Consider the following 17,948-nt stretch of genomic DNA (forward strand, 5'->3'; position numbering starts at 1 on the left):
TAAGATGTACTGCATTGAATTTCCAGGCAGCCCCTCAGCAGAAAGGCTTTGACGTAGTTATTCTACGCACTAGTAGAAAATATAGAATGCAGCTACTGATTGGGGATTTGCAGCAGTGAGGAAAGGATTTAGAAACAAGAATGAAAGAGCTTGATATGCAAGATTAATATCACTTACCCAGTTTAAATGATCTTTATCTATCTCAGAGTATAAATTTTCACGAAGGAAGAGCATCGTTGGTGACTTAATGTCACACAAAGTGAAATAAAAATGAGCAGCGTGAGGCATCAATTAGAAGGGAATGTTTTTTAGTGGGATAATCTGTTAATCTGTGGAATAATTGCAATATTTCTTTTCATCCCAGAAGGGCTTGCTGCTTTTCCTTCTCTACCTCAAGAGCTGTGAAAAACTGTTATGATGACCTATGAGATTTGCTTTCTGTAACTGAGCCAGTATAATTCAGCTGGTCTTTGCTCTGTTGTCTGAGCTAGAAAATAATTTTAGAGTGATTAGATTGTCTGTCACTGGAGGCCTTTAAACCTGTCACAACCATATGAAAATTACTGTTGATGACTGAGAAACATGCTCCTGACTTGTCTCTTGGAACTACAATAACCAACTGAAGCCCCAAACCCAGCAAAACTCTGAAGAAATGACGCATGTACTGCCAGGAGCTCTAAAGTCTCTTTATATCGGAGAACTCCCAAACGGGGAGGCTGTGCCTTTTGGTGCCCAGAAACCACTGAATTGTGAGAGGTTGTGCTTACTTTTAATCACTGCTACTAGGAGGACCTTTGCAGGCTGGTCATCATACTGCCTTTAACATATCCTGTCATGTGTGTCAGATCTCTCCTTTTTGTTTTGTTTGTAACTAATTTCTAAACAGTTGTTCTAAGTGGTATTTGTAAGAATCAGGAAATATAACCTTGTTTTTTTACACAGGGAAGAAAGATACCCAGATTGACAGTAATGTGTCTGATGACCTCCCGGAACTATGTGTTATCTTATGAGCAGAGCAGCCTTCTTTTTTTTTTCTTTTTTTTTTTTCCTTCTTTTTTTTCCTTTTTCTTCTTTTTTTCCTTTTCTTTCTTCTTTTTTTCCTTTTCTTTCTTCTTTTTTTCCTTTTCTTTCTTCTTTTTTTCCTTTTCTTTCTTCTTTTTTTCCTTTTCTTTCTTCTTTTTTTCCTTTTCTTTCTTGTTTTTTTTTACTTTTATTTCTTCTTTTTTTTCCTTTTCTTTCTTCTTTTTTTCTTTTCTTTCTTCTTTTTTTCCTTTTCTTTCTTCTTTTTTTCCTTTTCTTTCTTCTTTTTTTCCTTTTCTTTCTTCTTTTTTTCCTTTTCTTTCTTCTTTTTTTCCTTTTCTTTGTCACATCTGTGAGTTCAGTGCTATGGTTGTGTTCTGCTTCCCTTTGTGTTCTAACTGAAGTTCCCACTGTCAGTATCAGATGTTTGATCGTCTTCTTGCCCATAGCTATGACACAAGCTTCTCTGGATCTCTGCTTGCGTGGGCATACTGTCCTTGCTCTGGAAAGGCCCTTGTGGCAGGAGATGAGGAGTTCTGCCTCTGCATCAGATAGCAGGAGGAGAGGAGTGCTTTTTGTGATAAAGATGATTAAGAATTAAAACTGGTATTCACCAAAATTGCTTCACCGAGCCACTCTGCTGCTGTGTGTGTTTCTGCTTGATAGCGGTTAAGGCTGTGCTCTGCTGGAGCTAGGAGCTGGACATGCTTGCACTTTCCTCTAGGCCACCTCGTTTCTGCCTTCTTTCTCTCGTTAGCCTTCAGACATATCTAGCAGGTGTTGTGCTTTCCCTCCCTCCTCTGCCATGGTGACTGCCGATGTCTAGTAGGTCCTCTTGGGACCCCTTGTTCTGTCACTCGCTGGTCCTAACAGTCGCTTGAGGCGGTTCCTATCCCTTCTTCGCTCTGAGCTTGCTTCCCCCGATGTTTACGTGTGGATGAGTCTGCCAAACGCGCGCTTCTCGAGTCCCAGAGCTTTAGCAGAGAGAAAATTTTCTCTTTGCTTTCCTTTCAGTTTTGACCAGCTGGTACTGTGATTTATCACCAAAATTGATAGTAGGATTGGTCAAACCTGGATTTTCTGATCTTCCACAGTGTTGATGAAGAGAAGGGGAAGGCGTGTAGAGGGAAGGAGTAACAAGGCGGGTGGCACACGTGGGGAGGGAGACAGGCTGCGTGTTTCTGAGATGAGGCAAAACAGATGTGAGGCTCCGAGTACCAGTTCTGTGGTGCTAACAACAGCCAAATAACTGCATTATTTCAAATACTTCTCTTTATTTTTCTGGTTCTCATTATCCTGAGCAATGTTTCAGTGTTTCCACGCTGGTTGTGAGTGTCCCCCTTTTCTGCCTTATAAATGGCTGGAATTTATTGCTGGGATCCCAGCGAGCCTGTCATTTGTCCCTGAGTGGCCCATCTCCAGGAGAGAGAGGTGAATGTGCCTGTATTTGGTGGTGGTGGTCCCATGAGTGATGTCTCCAGTTAAATGAGTAGGTGAATAGCTTGAAACCTATGTGAGAGGAGAAGCCAGTAGTCCGTTTCCCTGCGGTGTGTCTTTTCTACCTGCTGTCCTCTTGTACAAGTCTCTTCTCCAAGCTCCTGGCTCCGCTGCTCACCATGTCTAGGGGAGGCACCGTGGCAAGGGAGAGCACTGAATAATTTAGCAGTTGCAGCTGCATCCAGCAGTTCACTCAATGTAAATGTCACATGCTTTGTTGTTTTCTTGTTAATTTTTTATGGCTGTACATTTGCAGTGTTTGGCTTTCGGAAAAAAAACCTGCTGGTGCCCGCATTATGGGAACTGTGGCCTATTTCTCTATCAGGAACTGGGCAGAGGGCTGGGAATGGAAGCATCTCGTGTGCTGGGGTCTAGGCTATGCTCAAAAGCAGCAAGAAAGTTTCTCAGCTCAAAACCTGAGCCAAAACCAGTTCTGGTTTGGAAAAGAATATACTGCCATAATGGTTGCAGAAGGTGGGGCTAATGCAGTTTGGGGGCATTCTGGAGGTTTTGAGGTTTTGGGTTCCTTCCCTTCCCACCCCTTCCAAAGTGTATGAGCAGCTGCTACTGGAGTTTTGAGGATAGATGAAAAACTGAAGAGGTAGAAATAGATGAGAAGGCTCTTGTATTTTGTGATGGTGATGTTGCACAAGGAGGGGGGAAAAAAGGACAGACTTGAAAAGAGGGAAGGGCAGGGAGCCAAAGCTCCTGTGTTACTGTTCTCATGCAAATCTCTGGAGAGTATTTTTAAATAAAAGATGAATTTAAATTCGAACAGTGTAGAGCAGGAGAACTGGCCAGGTTGACAGAGGGTTTTTATGCCAGAATTTATGTTCTGTGAGAAATGGTGAGTGATGCTCTGTGTGCCCTGCTCAGTGAGGAGCTGCAGGGAGGATCACGAGAGGTGTTTCAGGCTGTAAAGGAAGGGAGGAGAATAAGGTCTTTAACCTAGATTGAAGTGTGTGAAATGAACTGGGGCTGAGGCTAAAGTCTGTCATCTCCTTCCTATTAGCAAGTAGAGTACTGTGAAAGTATATGCTTGTTCTGCATTAGTTTATTGTTGATGGTTTTCCCCAAGAGTGTAGTAGAATAAAATGGATAACAGTATTTGCATACCGTTCTTTCTCACATGCTTATCTCTCGTGGCTCATTCAAGGCCTGAGTCTTGATTTTTCTTTTTGTTTTGGGGTTGGGTGGGTTTTTTTGTTCGGGGTTTTTTGTGGGTTTTTGTAAACAATTAGTAGATGAATGTCCCAGCTGCATGGTTTTCAAATATCTGCTGGTGGGTACAGCTGTGCTTCTGTGGGGCAGGTACTGCTGGGACCACTCCTTTGCATTTCTGCTGCCTGGCAGTGCCTGTTAGGATTGCACCTTTGCGTTGGCACACTTTGCACATCCTTTTTGTGCCAGAGTGAAGGAGCAGCTGCAGTGGATGCTCGTGGAAGCATCCTGTGTGTACCTGGATAAGCAGATTTCATCCGCTGCCGTTGGTACTCACCTTTCTGTGACCAATGGTGACTTCTGATATTTGTAGTATTCATAGATATGGAAAACCTCAATGACTGGGAGGTGTTTAACGTTGGAGATAGTACACTGTCATCTAGCTTGGGGGCCCGCAGGTGCCAGGAGGGGTACGTTTCACATTGGCTCCAGGCAGTCCTTGTGCCTGGGTGAAGCTTGTTTGTAGCATGGGCAGTGCTGGGAGCTTTGGTGGTGGAGCGGAGGGGGTGGAGCGCTGCAGCTGCTCTATAAATAGACCTGACAGGCTAAGATCTAGGGACTAAAGATTGGGTTGCTATGGAGATTGATCTGAATCAGATTACCTGTGGGTCTGTTTTCACAGCATGTGCATGTACATGGCAACTGCGTGGTCTTGCATGTACAGCAGGCTGTTTTAGCCAAGCATTTGGCTGAAGCAGGGGGGAGAGAGGAGGCAGCGCTGAAGGACCAGCATATGACAAGGACCGGGAAATCTGTCACTATAGCAACCGAGAACCTGAATCAGTCCAGCTTCACTCTGTGATGCTGCAAAACGGTTCCTGTCTGTGTGGCATGGTACTTCTGTTTGTGAACTAATTCTGGTCGTGTTCAGTCTATTTGTTGGCATCCCTGTCCATGCTACCTCCATTTTGCTCTAGAAAATGTATGTGGAGGCTAAAGATGTTTGGCTGTGTTTGTACTGTTTTCAGAAGGCAAAGAGATATTATCATTCTGTAGTAGGAAAGGAAGAAATATTTAAATTATTATCATTCTTCAGAAGGGCTTCCAAGGATGTCTTTTTTGTATTACCAAAAACTGTTTTCACAATTCATTCTCTAATTTTTTTTAATCTGATTTAGTCTGTCCTTTCCCTCGAGCTTTACGGATAGATGGAAACTGGAAACAGTTGGGATTCATCTGCTGTTCGTCCCTCAGGAACTCTTACTGACTCAAGTGATGCGTGTGCTCCAGGGAGGATGCTTTTAGAATCTGCCTGCAGCCCTGTTCTCTACTGGGTGATTTCTTATGCTTGGAACTATCCCTTGGCATATCACAGAACCACACCTATACTATATTATAGACTAACCATACTAGACAAACACGCCATTGTCTGGTTTAGGCATGCATGCAATGCTTTGAAAATGCCTCCCCCCCCCCCTTTTTTTTTTTGTGCCAAAGTGCTAGTATCTTTTTAGGAGTCACAGCATTGGCATGTACTGCTGCCTTGCCAAGGTGGATGGTAACACATAAAGCAGCTGCACCAGTATAGCAAGTCCATCCAGGTTTGACTTTAGAAATTGTTCCATGTTCTGTCTAGCTCTCCCATCAAGCTCTGGAGAAGGGGGGGGTGTTCTCAATTCATCTGCACTGTCATCTCTGTTTTGTGTATTAGTAGAACCGCTATAGTATCTGGATAATAGGGATAATGAGCTTCCTAGAATGTTCCATATTTTTAAGTATAAAACTACTAGCAGTGTTTAATGTTAATATAGCTGTTAAGCAGAGAAAGTGTAAAATGGCTCATGTGAAATGAGGATTGCTTGTCTGCTTCTTTAAAAGCTTACAAGCAAAAGTAGTATGTGCTATAGCAGAGATAATTTGAAACACTCAGATGTAGTAGTAACCAAAATTTCGGTGGTAAAGATTCCATAAAGATTATTCAAATGTCTAAAGACAGGTCAAAGCTACCATAAATAGTTCATATTGTGCTTCAAACTGTGTTGATTCCAGTTCTACAGTGAGTTAAGTGGAGTTCCTGGCCAGACAGGTGAGATTGCTTGGTCCTGAGGTACTTGCACCTATTTATCATAGCTTAGCAGATAACTGTCTCAGTATACTCAAGGTGTGTAATGTGATAAAAGGAAACATAGAACAACCCAAAAGTGGGCATCGAAACTTCTGGCTCTAAACTGAAAGCTGAAACAAACACAAATAGTCCCAATTGGTAGGGATCTTGAGTTCATGGTAAACAATGCAGTAAGGTCAGGCATAGTGGCGATAGATCTGAACTGAGTACAGACTGTCTTGGCTAAAGAATAAATAAAAACTCAAGATGTTCCAAGGACATTTTAGAACTGAAAATTTAGTTTCTTTTGGACATGGCTGGAAATGTGGTCTTTTGCAAGGTGAACCAGTAAACCAGATTTCATGTGGCTTCTGTCTTGTAATTCTTGCTGTTTCCTTCATGTCTTCCTCTTTTCTCCCACTGTAAGCTCTTCACTCAGTCAGTTAGTAAATTGAATTGTATGACCCAGATTTATATTCTAAAGGTATCCATGCACTGGTGAACTGTGCAGTGTGATCCTTGTACCAGATAAAAGCTGGAGATAATGGAAGGAGAGGCCTCATTCTGATACCATCCTAAACTACAAAAGAGTTGCAAGGAAAGCAGGGCTTAACATCTGTCTGTTGGAAAATAACCTTCTGCTCCCTTCGTATCGTTTTTTTCAAGCGATGATTTAAATGTCTGCTGACTATCATACAGTTGAGTGTAAGGCTGGCCTATCAAAGCCGGAAGCTTCTGTGTGAGGAAAATTACTGTAAGTGAGCTAAATTGAGTTAAGAGTTTGTTGTGTTCAAGTTATTCTTTGACTAAATGACTTTGTTCCTCTAGCTTTGTGTCTAGAAAGAAAAGACGCTTTTAAAAAGACTGAAGACTCCAAGGGGTAGATGAGACAGGGACACTGTACAATTCATGTCTCTCGGGACTAATGCTGGGTATCAGTCTGACACAGATGGCTCTAAACTGATAAAAAGTCTGCTGCATTTCTTTTACGCTACCATATCCGTTCTGTGGTGTAGTGCTTTTCATGAGTGTGTGTGTTTATACAGACTTTTTTATTCCTGGGAGGACTTTAAATTGCAGAATACCATGCAGATTGTCCTCTAAGAAGTTGCGCTACAACCTAAACCGTGGGTGTTTGGGGAATTTTGAAATGTAGAGTAGTGCCAGTAATAGAAGTGTTGTTTTGAACCCTTTTTTTGTCTTGAGTTACTGGTAGGCCGTGGGGTAGTGTTGGCTCTGGCCTCTGTCTTTGCCTCTAGGCTACTGTGCCAATTTCTACTAGTTCGTGAGTATTGCTGTCAGCTGCTACAGTACGTGGGTAGTGTTAGTTCTCACCAACCTGTTCACCATCCATATGAGTGCTTACTTAAATTATGGTGTTCTCCAGTACGTGATATGTTTGTGCAGTATGTTTCTGTGGTGGCCTTCACTTTTATTTTTCTCCTTTTCTTGAGTTGAAGGTACAGCAAGTTTTTTCTTAAGTGCTGCTTAAGGATTCAGCCTTCAAAGGGCTGATTCCAAGATGTTTGCAAAGGGAAAGCACGCTGAAGACGACCTTTTCAGAAAAAGCAACCTAGAGTTAAAGCAGCTTGGGAGAGAGAAGGGGCCATTAATGTCAAAACCTGCGCCATCTCGGAGTCAAAATAATCTCTCAGATCAGGTCCAACTGCCAGCATGAAAGAGGAGAAGTGGAAGTGTCTCTCAATTGTTTGATCTCTTTCTTTTCTAATGTACTTACTCTGTAAAATACAGGAGCTAGAGGAAGGATGGTAGCAAACCTCTGAGAAAGAAACTACTTAACTCTTTATTGCCTGTAGAAAAGCTGTCATCTGTAGTTCTGTAATCATATTATGTTCAATCAAATTTTCCAGATTCCCTTAGCTGCTCGCTCCTGCCTTTTCTTTGTGCCTGCACAAGCATTTGTGTGGCCACTTGGTGAACCAAATCATAGAAATAACCTATGTAAAAACAAAAGTGGCAAGGGAGGAGAAGGGGAGGGTGCTAGTTTTAGTCTATATCAGTTCCACAATCTGGTTCACCATGTAACTGCATGAGCACTTCCACCAGCACAGAGGAGGGAATGACACTGGCCTGAAAACAAGCTTTTGGCAGATAGAAAGAGAGGCAGGACCATAATGCCTGTTTGTGTTGGTTTATACAGATCATCAACTGTGGTGTCTGATTCCAACCAGGAGTAGGAAGGTGAGTTCCAGCAAATATTGATCTAATGCTCTTTAATTGCTGTCATCGACCATTACTAGATCTCTGAAGAATCAAGAGATTGAATAGGGGAAGACAAAAACCATAAACTTGGTTCTAATTCTTCTACCTCTTGTTCCAATCCAACAAAACCTCATCTTCTAAAAGAAAGCCTTTGTCCTCATGTCTTACTGTAACTATGGCCTTGCTAAGAATAAGTAGCCAAGTAAAGGAGACTCTAGAAGCCCCTGCAGAACATCTGCATCAGTCTAGTCTCCCTGTGTTGCAGTAGAAATCAGAAATCTTGGAAAGTGCTCAGATCTTTTTTAAAAAAACCTGACAGAAACATTGATGTATGGCATCACTAGAATGCAACTTTAGCCATTCCAGGGACATTGGAAGCCCTGCATACGTTTCTTGTACTGGTCTGCTTGGAAACTCTTGAAAATATTACGGTTTTTATGGAGGTCTTCATATTGCATACCTCACTAGCTCCTTTGCAGAACTGTGGGAAAGATGTGTAATGAACTGCAGTCACAAGAGATGTTCTCCAGGGTAGAGAATAGGAGAAAAACCACAGATTATGGACAAGTTACTGAAAGGTAAGCTAAGGTGGTCGTCTTGTAGCCCGTCAGGTACTCTGTAGCCATTGCATATGTTTTTACTCCATTGTAAATGCAGTTTACTTTCTCCACCTTCACTGAGGGGTAGGATAGTCTCTGTTATAGAGGAAGAACATACATTTGGTTACCACTGAGTAGCAGAAGTTCCTCAAAGTCATACTTCTAGGTTACCTCATGGTAACTTATTCCTGTGCCCATATCTGTAACTGAATAGCGAGTTGAAAGAGTTCTGGGTAAAGCTATTTGCAAAGAAAACAGATAAAATAGTTCTTCATAGTGAATGCAAAAAGATCCACTTGATCATCCCCACTTCAACTTGTTCCTCTCAAGTTTATCTACCCCAAGGTATTTGCAGAGTATGTTGGATCAAGAGCTGTTGCAGGACAGATTCTACAATGTTTTCAATGATATTGTTAAAATGAAGAAACAGGAGCTTTACTTTCTATGTCTGTATTTTCTCTGTTGTTCAGAGAGTATAATTTATAAAAATATTGCTGCTCAGAGAAGGTAATTCATAGTGCTGCCACTTAGGAACCTAGAGTAACTGTAATTGAGGATCTACTAAAGCTGTGCCACCAAGTCTTACGAAATGTGGGAGTCTTGTGTGTGTGTGAGGGTTAATGTTTCTTTTAGTTTATTATTTCATAACTTCCTGACTAGTATGCTTGTCCTTTTTTGATCAATTGTATACATACTGTTTATGTGTGTTTGTGTTCTTACTGGTTATTTGGAGGGCTAATGAATAAACTTCCTCAACTCTGTACCTGGAATGTGAAAGACTGGCAAAAAAAGCAAGTATGTTGCTAGACTTTGAACGTGGTTGTGAGATGCTGACGTTTACAGTGCTGTTAACTAACTTTTGGTTGTAAAGTAATGAGAGAAATGTTACCTAATTTTGCTGAGATTTACAGGCTGTTAATAAGTGTGCTATACTTTTATACAAATAAAATGTAAACTTTATGCTGCAGAACTGAAAGATTTTAGTACAGTAATAATAAGTCTCTGAATTCTGTGATAGCCGTAGGATGTAAACATGAACTGAAATAGAAACCTTACTCTGAATGCGCCCCAAAAGGCAATTGGTTCAATTTTTTTAATATAAAATAACTGTATTAATGCCTTCATTGGGATGCTCAGTAGACTTGTAGTACAGTTTGAGCATCTGTCTATTTCAGAAAATTTCTGTTTTCAGATTGTTTTCAAATGTAGGTAAGGAACATTGTAATATGGAACTTGATTATTTTTTAAATTCTTCCCCCCCCCCCTTTCATGAATTCAATGAAATATGAATGGTGAGATTGGAAAGAACAATTTTACACTTACTGAACTCTGGATGTCTATTAGTTATTGACAAATAGTAATGCTGCAGTGAAATACCAATTGTGCCAAGAGGCTTTTTCTATTATAAAATGAGCAGAGAAAGCAGCTGTAGTAGGAAGCATGGGTATCAGGAGTAAAGGGTGAAGATACATAAAATAAGTGAAATTGAATAAAGTAAGTGAAAGAAATGGTGTGATTTACAAGAAAAAGTTTTGTTATTGCAAACTGCACTGTGCACTTCTATATCTTCACAGGAAAAGGGTTAGAGATCACAGCTGTTTTGGACTGTGGAGATCATTCTTGCTCTAGGCCACATCCAGGTGTGGGAGGGTGAGATGCATTATATCAAATTGGACTTCTCTTGATATTACCCCTTCTTAAGTTATTGTTTGTCGGACAGCTAAAGTTCAGGTTGCGTTTTTTCTTCAGTCGTGTTTCACTGTACAGAATTGCCAGTTAAGGCTGCTTTCCCAAGCGCTGTAGGAATCCCAGGGATTTGCCTAAACAATACTTTTGCCTCAAACCCTTTCATGAATAGCTCTTTGCCAGTGATATGCTGCTTTGTTTGTCTGCGGTCTTTCTTGAGATCGTCATGTACCTTTTTGTGTGTTTTTCAGCTCGCTCTACTTCTGTGGGCATGTGGTTGTGGTTTTATACTCATGAAAAGAGAGATCTGTGGATAGCCATGACTGCACAGAAAACTGAGGCTTTTTGTGGATGTAATTAAGGTCATGAAGTTGCTTATATGTATTTGATATTCTTGATTATGCCTTTGATGCTCTTGCTTTTCTTGATCATAGGTTGAACTTGCCAGACATTTCCAAGCAGATTCTGTTCCCCAAGGCAGTCAATCACGGCTGACTGGATAACTGGCTGCTGGATAGATGAACAGGAATTCACTGAGATGACATAGGGAGGGGTGTCAAGGACAATGGTGCAGAAAAAGAAAATCTGCCCTCGGTTACTCGACTACCTTGTGATCATTGGAGCCAGGTAATGTAAAAGAGTCTCAGCTCTACTTTTGCCTGGGCGGTAGAGTGGGGACAAATTGTCTAGCATCCATTGATGAAGCCTTGCTCGGTGCTGTGGAAGCGCTGTCTGGAATGCGTACAGCATGCTACCATAATGGGAGCATCTATTTCGGCTAGAGCACTTTTTGAAAGATACTAGTGCAGCCAAAGGTTTTTAACTTGTGGTCCTTAGATTCCTTTTCAAGAGTCTGCAAAGGGTGACTAAGAGTAGCCAATTTATGTATGACTCTGGTAGCTTGTATATCTGAACTTGTTTGCTTCTACTGGCATCAGGATAGAGGGATTCACAAATTGAAAATACTGAAAGCCACATGCAGGTAAAAGACTAGTTTGGGTTACTTTTCTAGCTTTTAAGTGTGGTCTGTAAACTCAGTTTAATAAAAAATAATTTAGAACTTGCCTTACTTGGCTGTTTCTCCCTCTAATACTGATTTATCCTCATAGGAATGACATGAATGCTTTCTTTTTTCAAGTCTTATTAACTATCAATAGATAAATGTTATGCTTATTTACTTAAAGTGTATATGACATGTGGGGTTGATATGTGTGCTGTTTGCCAAATGCACAGGTGCTCAGAAATGCTGTTTTTCTTTATTCAAAGTTTATGCAGTAGCTTTCTGCCAGTCTATTTAATTGCTGTGTTCCAAAGTCTGTTTTACTTTCATTTCTAAATATCAGTGGTTTATGTGAATCAGCCTGTTGCTTTACCTCTTACTTTCTTTTCAGAATACTTTGAGGACAGTATTTAAATAGGCTAAGTGGAGGAAATTACATAATCCTAAGTAATAATTATTTTTGTGATTGTAATTTATGGACAGAATAATTTAATACTTTAATTACTTCCTACTGTCTGTAACCAAGTTTTCCATGTGTGTGTTACCGACTAGGAAAAGGAGGAGGAAGAAATGTTAACTGCCTCTTTCAGTGGTGCTTACAGCATCTGATGTTCTCACTCAGAGATTTGCTAGCATCTCTTCTGGACTCCTACAGCTCTCTTGCTTTTTGCTGGGCAGTGGTAGCTAGATTGCTGACACTCAGAGGTCTGTTGTCTCATTAGGCACTTCAGCAAATGCCTATGATAAGAGATGGAGCTGACTGAAGTAGCTTCTACTGCACAGTCCTTAGGAGCTGCATGTGGCCTTTACCATTGCATCTTGTTAGCCACTGTGCACAAATAGCAATGCCTGCTGGAAGTATTCCCTTTTATTAGATACACATTTTCTAAATGTCTGAGAAGACTGTCTTTGTAGCTAATATTACTGCAAAGGCATGAACTGATGATATATTCACTGGTACTTTGTTGATGACTTTTTTTTTTAACCATTTACTGCCAAATAGACTCTCTAAACAGCATTAATTGACGTTTCTTCTTCAACAGATGATGCGTTAGTTGTGTCCACTAATATATAAAAGGTTTTTAGGGTTTTTTTTCTTCTTTTTGTCCAGTATTTCGGTACTTAACTGTACAGACAGTATAAATTTTGTTACCAATTTATGCTTTATTACTAAAGCATCTTTACTTTTTCTTTAATAAAGTATTAGTTTGGGAGAACTAATCAGCAGAGCTATTTACATCAGTGATTTTCTTTTGTAAATTACACACATTCTATTACTATTTGTTTGGGGTTTCTCACCTCTCAGATAAGAGAAAAGCAAGTGTCATTTGCATTTTGAAATGGGCAAATCTAAAGTATCAAGGTGTTAAGATGTCTTCTATGAGATCCCATAGGAGAGTGATGGTAAAGCCAGGTCTCCTACATCTCATTTAGTAAACATGATAGTAAATGCTAATTACTTTAGATAATGGTGAGAGATCAGTCTTTATAGCAAAGGAGTCAAACAAAAAGAGAGCTTGTTCCGGGGATACATTTTTTTCTTCCTTCACTATGTGGATCTCATACTGTTTCTCTGGCAGTTATTCAGTAACTTTCATGGAAAAGGAGTGGTAGGAAAACAGTTAATACCTTGAAAGAATCTGTTCTTCTGGTGGAAAATTAGGAATAAACAGTATTGCTTTTCTGTCTCTGTGTTCCATTAGTGATTTGTGGTACAAAGGCTGGTGAGCCACAGTATTAAATAGGTCTGCATATTACTACCCAGCTTTTATAGTAACTTAAACTTCAAATCCAACTTGAAAATCAAACACAGAAATGTGTATATCTATGCTTGCTAGAACTTTTTAATGAAAATTTTACAGGATGAGGTCCATATCAGTCCAGCATTAATCTGAGTTCTTTCCTGGTAAATTCTTGGTTTTCCTAGTTAGGAATTGATAATGGATTTTCTTATTTAAATTTTCATCGTGTTCATAAATGGCTGAAATCCAGGAGGGTTTCATCTGAGTGTATATTTGGAGAGGGACAGTGTATTTCCTGACCAAGTGTTGCCCAGAGACCTGTGCAGTTAAATTAATTTTGGAAATCAGAGTCAGAGAAACAAGATGATATGAAGTTCTCCTGGGAACAACATATTACTGAAAGTCCTTTTCTTGGTCAAATTTGAACAGACTCCTTGTTGGGCCTTGATAATGATGGTATGGACTTTTTAATTTAAGCCTTCTACAACTGTGGCCTTGCACTAGTGATTGAGCGTTGTGGCTAGTGACTGAGAAGCTGTGCTTTCCCTGGGTAGTAGGACAGAGAAGAAACAAAGATGAAGCTGAGCCCAGAGGCTCCTGATGTGTTAGTAGGGAGGTACCAAAGGTTTTTATTGGCATTAGTAAACTATGTATGTTTTTTTTGTTTGCTTTTTTGTAGGCAGCCAAGTAGTGATAGTGTTGCTCAGACTCCTGAACTGCTGCGACGTTACCCTCTAGAAGACCATGTGGACTTTCCTCTACCTCCTGATGTTGTATTCTTCTGCCAGCCAGAAGGATGCCTGAGCGTACGGCAAAAACGCATGAGCTTCCGTGATGACACTTCCTTTGTCTTCACGCTCACAGATAAGGATACAGGCGTCATTCGCTATGGCATCTGTGTCAATTTCTACCGGTCCTTCCAGAAGCGAGTACCCAAGGAGAAGGGAGAAGGCACAGGGGGACATCGAGCTCGGGAGGGACAGAAAATCCCCAAATCTGGGGATGCATCAGCACCCCACGAGGAAGTGGGCACTGAGAGTTCGGAGAGTGGTTCTTCCCTGCAGGCTCCAAGTACAGAGTCTACCCCAGATGTGAATCGATCTCCGCGCAGTAAGCGTCTGACCAAAGGCAGTCATCGCTCTCGGAACAGCACCTTGACTTCTCTGTGCATCCTTAGTCATTATCCCTTCTTTTCCACCTTCCGTGAGTGTCTGTACACCCTCAAGAGACTTGTGGACTGCTGTAGTGAGAGATTGTTGGGCAAGAAGTTGGGGATTCCTCGTGGGGTGCAGAGGTATGTTGAGGGGGAAGAAAGAACTTTTTCCTCCCACTGTTTGTGTCCAGGGTTGCAATTGTCTGCATGGAAGATTGTGGCTGCAGGTATGGTTGCAGAAGCAGCCAAACACCAATGGTTGACTTTTTTGCTGTTTTAACCCAGGATCACAGTAGGAAAAGGCAATTGTTGTGATGATTTCTTTAAAACTTCTCTGTCTGATTCTGTAACCTGGTATGGTTTTCTTTTTTGATACCCCTAAGGAGGCACTGTCTTGCTAACAACTGGCTGAGCATGATCTTTTCTGAAGCTGAGCACTGATGCTGTTATTGTTGGTTTGGTATATAAGCTCCGTGGCAGTGTGTGTTAGGACTGATTCTCTGGCAAATTAGAAACAGCTAAGAAATAACAGAGAGAATTTCCACTTGGAGCAAGAGGGAAGTGATGAAAGTGTGCTTAATGAGCTTATGAAACAATCTGAACTTCTGTGTGGGAGAGAAAAGACTAGAGAAGCAGGAACGGCTGAAAGAGATCAAAGTACAATATTTGAAGGGGAGAGGGGAGGAGAGGTAGAAAACAAAGGAGTTATCCAGGAAGCATATGGGAATGGGGGTGGGTAACAGCAAATTAGCAGGAACTTGTATTTTTAATGTAATGTAGTAATCTTACATATCTGCTATTATAATGTTGGGTGTGTAACAAAAGCTGTTGCACTGTAGGGTACAGAAGGAACAATGTCTTTATGTACATTAGTCATGGATCTGATTCTGTGCTATTGTGCCTGACACCTACGTTCCAGAATGATATTTTCCTTTCCAATATACTAACTGAAAAGAGAAAATATAAAATTAATCTCTGGAGAAGGAGGGGATTATCTCAATAGTAAGAGGGCTGGGGCTGTGAGATAGCTCATAATGTGAGTTAAGTAGCTTGGTACACTCCAAATTAAACTTGTCGGAAGCAAAAAATGACAGGACATCTGTCATTTTCATCTTTATAAGCTCATTACTTTTTGCATGAAAGGGGAAATCTGTCCTCTTCACAGAGCAGTAGCCTGCTTGTTGGATTACTGCCCTGGAATAGTTCTAGGAGAGTGCCCTGGGCTTATGACTGATGCCTACATTAGCAGATTTATCACATGAATCCACTGGCAGTTGAGGAAAAAATTATTCTGTGAGATCAAAACTCTTTTTTTTTAAATTGAAGTATCTATTAAGAGAGCTTATTTTGTCACTTAGTTTAGTCTGATAATTACTGAGGCAGAAAAAAGCTAAATTTCATTATTTTCCTCAACTCTGTGAGCTCATCTGATTTTTGAAGGGATGCTAAAGTATTCCAGTGTTTGAATGGCACGTGGTATTTGAAAAATTTGCACTTCTTGGACATTATTCTTAAAGAGAAGAACCGAGTGACAGATGAGGAGGGCAAGAGAAGGAATGCTAAGCATACATCTCTGGGAAAAGTAAAGCAGCAGGTTTGAATTACCATGTGGTTTGTAAGCCGTGACCTCGAAAAGTAGAATAGTTTTGAAGTGATAGCAGTATAAAGGTGAAACTGAATCCTTACAGCTTGTGAAAGGTTGAGCGTGCCTATTAACAACCTAATGTCCTGCATGCCTTACATGCGGCTGAAGGAAGAGTGGAGGATGAGAAGCCACTGTGGTTGTTTCAGTGAGCTTAACTCCCTACGTTCCATTCCTCTGTGTGACCAAATGTTTGTTAGCTGCATCTTCTAATTCTTGGTGGATCTTCCCTTTCCCTGGAAGAGCCTTGTGGAATGGCTGACAAGTGAAGCTTTTGGGAGTATTAACCTTGTTGTTCTCCCTGTCCAGGGATACAATGTGGAGGATTTTCACAGGCTCCCTCCTGGTGGAAGAAAAGTCTAGTGCATTGCTACACGATTTGCGGGAGATTGAGGCCTGGATATACCGGCTGCTCCGTTCACCAATGCCTGTTGCTGGTCAGAAGCGGGTGGATGTAGAAGTCTTGCCCCATGAATTACAGCCAGCTTTAACCTTTGCTCTTCCTGATCCATCCCGCTTCACCTTGGTGGATTTTCCATTACATCTGCCTTTGGAGTTGTTGGGAGTGGATGCCTGCCTGCAGGTGCTGACCTGCATCCTTCTGGAGCACAAGGTAAGAAGAGAAGAGTTGATCTTTGATAGGTATGTAGGAAGCTCTGCCCACTCCAAAACCAAGGCAGGCTGGATGTGTAGAGGCCTGCAGGCTGTGATCTTTGTATACCCCTGGGGGGGAGTATTAGAAGTGAATGGTTGCTGCGGTGCTAACTTGAGTTTCTTTGGTTGCAGGTTGTATTGCAGTCTCGAGACTATAATGCTCTCTCAATGTCTGTGATGGCCTTTGTAGCTATGATCTACCCATTAGAGTACATGTTCCCAGTGATCCCTCTGCTTCCCACCTGCATGGCCTCTGCAGAACAGGTACATATTTTTCCTTTATTGATCTTTTGCAAAGGATATTTCTGTGATGCCTGAAACTTATATAGGAGCAGTCCTTGTTTCCTTCCCCACTGTTTCCTCAGGGATTGTAGCAAAGTCTGCCTTGCAAATAATGTTCTTTGAGCACCACTAACTATTTAAATTGCAGGTAACACCACTTATTTAGGATATCTTCAAAGCATGCTTAGTGAATAGTATGATTCAAAGCAGTAGTTTACAGTAATTCACAAGCAATGGACTGAAAGACCATAGATCCACAATATTATGATATTTACCCCCTACCCTCCCCCCAGCTGAGTATTAAGGTTTGATGGGGAGATTCCAGAGTAATATTTAAGGATTCTTGAGGGTTCTTGATTCAAGATTTAGAAACTATTGCCTGCAATTTATTCTCCTCAGAAATATGAAGTGTTGAGTTAGTTCAGCTGGGAGCCTGGCTTTTGCCAATAGTCAGCTCTCTGCAGGAGCTCATTATTTTGCTTGGAAAGATAGAATTCAGGCCATCTTACTACTTCAGCGCTATTCTGCAACTGATGCTGCAGGTTTGTTCTTGTGCTGTCCCTTGGAGGTGGCCAGTTGTTCTAGATTTAAAGAATAAATTAGCCTCCCAAGCCACTGGGCTCAAGCTGATACGTGCCTTATTGATTTAAACCGTTTCCCTCTGCCGATTCCCTTATCAGAAACAACCTGGATTTCCCCTTAGGTTTTCTGCATACATTTGAGAAAATGTGTGTTTCTCCTCCTTACTAGAGATGATTACAAGGGTAAGGGTAAAGCCGTATTTACAATGGCATAGACTCCGTTTGAGCTGAGGGTGTATTCATCTGTGACTTGCTGCTTCTCTAGCTAGGCTCTAACTCTGAACATCTTTTTTCTTGGTCCATAGTAGACATGGCAAACTGTTAGATTAGCTAAGTTTTTTTCCAAAAGAGACATGCAGCTATATAAAATACATCCCTGAGGGGGGGCTCGGGAGGCTGAAATTTATTTTCTTCTAGATGAAAATTGAAGCCCTCTGAGCAGGACCTTTTATTCATTCTTTTTTGTTAATGTTTCTATTGTATGGAATGAATTACTTATGCATCAATGCCTTGTTTGTTGTCTCCTCAGCTATAAACATACTGTAGTTAATAAATAAATATTTGGGAAGAACATGGTGACATCCAGTGCAGACCTTGTCCTTAT

General features: G+C 41.0%; 1 protein-coding gene across 27 annotated transcripts in view; it reads left to right on the forward strand.

The window, feature by feature from the left end:
• Positions 1 to 17,948, forward strand: part of MADD (MAP kinase activating death domain) — a 74,736-nt gene that overhangs the window by 3,213 nt on the left and 53,575 nt on the right. For 24 of the 27 annotated variants that reach the window (XM_075754600.1, XM_075754602.1, XM_075754610.1 and 21 more), the window contains exons 2-5: positions 10,725 to 10,917; positions 13,712 to 14,326; positions 16,137 to 16,440; positions 16,614 to 16,745. In XM_075754600.1, the coding sequence (XP_075610715.1) occupies positions 10,856 to 10,917; positions 13,712 to 14,326; positions 16,137 to 16,440; positions 16,614 to 16,745 (1,113 nt within the window). In that variant the 5' untranslated portion in view covers positions 10,725 to 10,855. Of the gene's footprint in view, positions 1 to 7,943; positions 7,985 to 10,724; positions 10,918 to 13,711; positions 14,327 to 16,136; positions 16,441 to 16,613; positions 16,746 to 17,948 lie in introns of those variants that run through there. The other 3 variants (XM_075754624.1, XM_075754625.1, XM_075754599.1) reach the window with 1 other exon arrangement.

Source organism: Balearica regulorum, chromosome 5 (assembly GCF_011004875.1).
Source record: "Balearica regulorum gibbericeps isolate bBalReg1 chromosome 5, bBalReg1.pri, whole genome shotgun sequence".
Lineage (NCBI taxonomy): Eukaryota > Metazoa > Chordata > Aves > Gruiformes > Gruidae > Balearica > Balearica regulorum.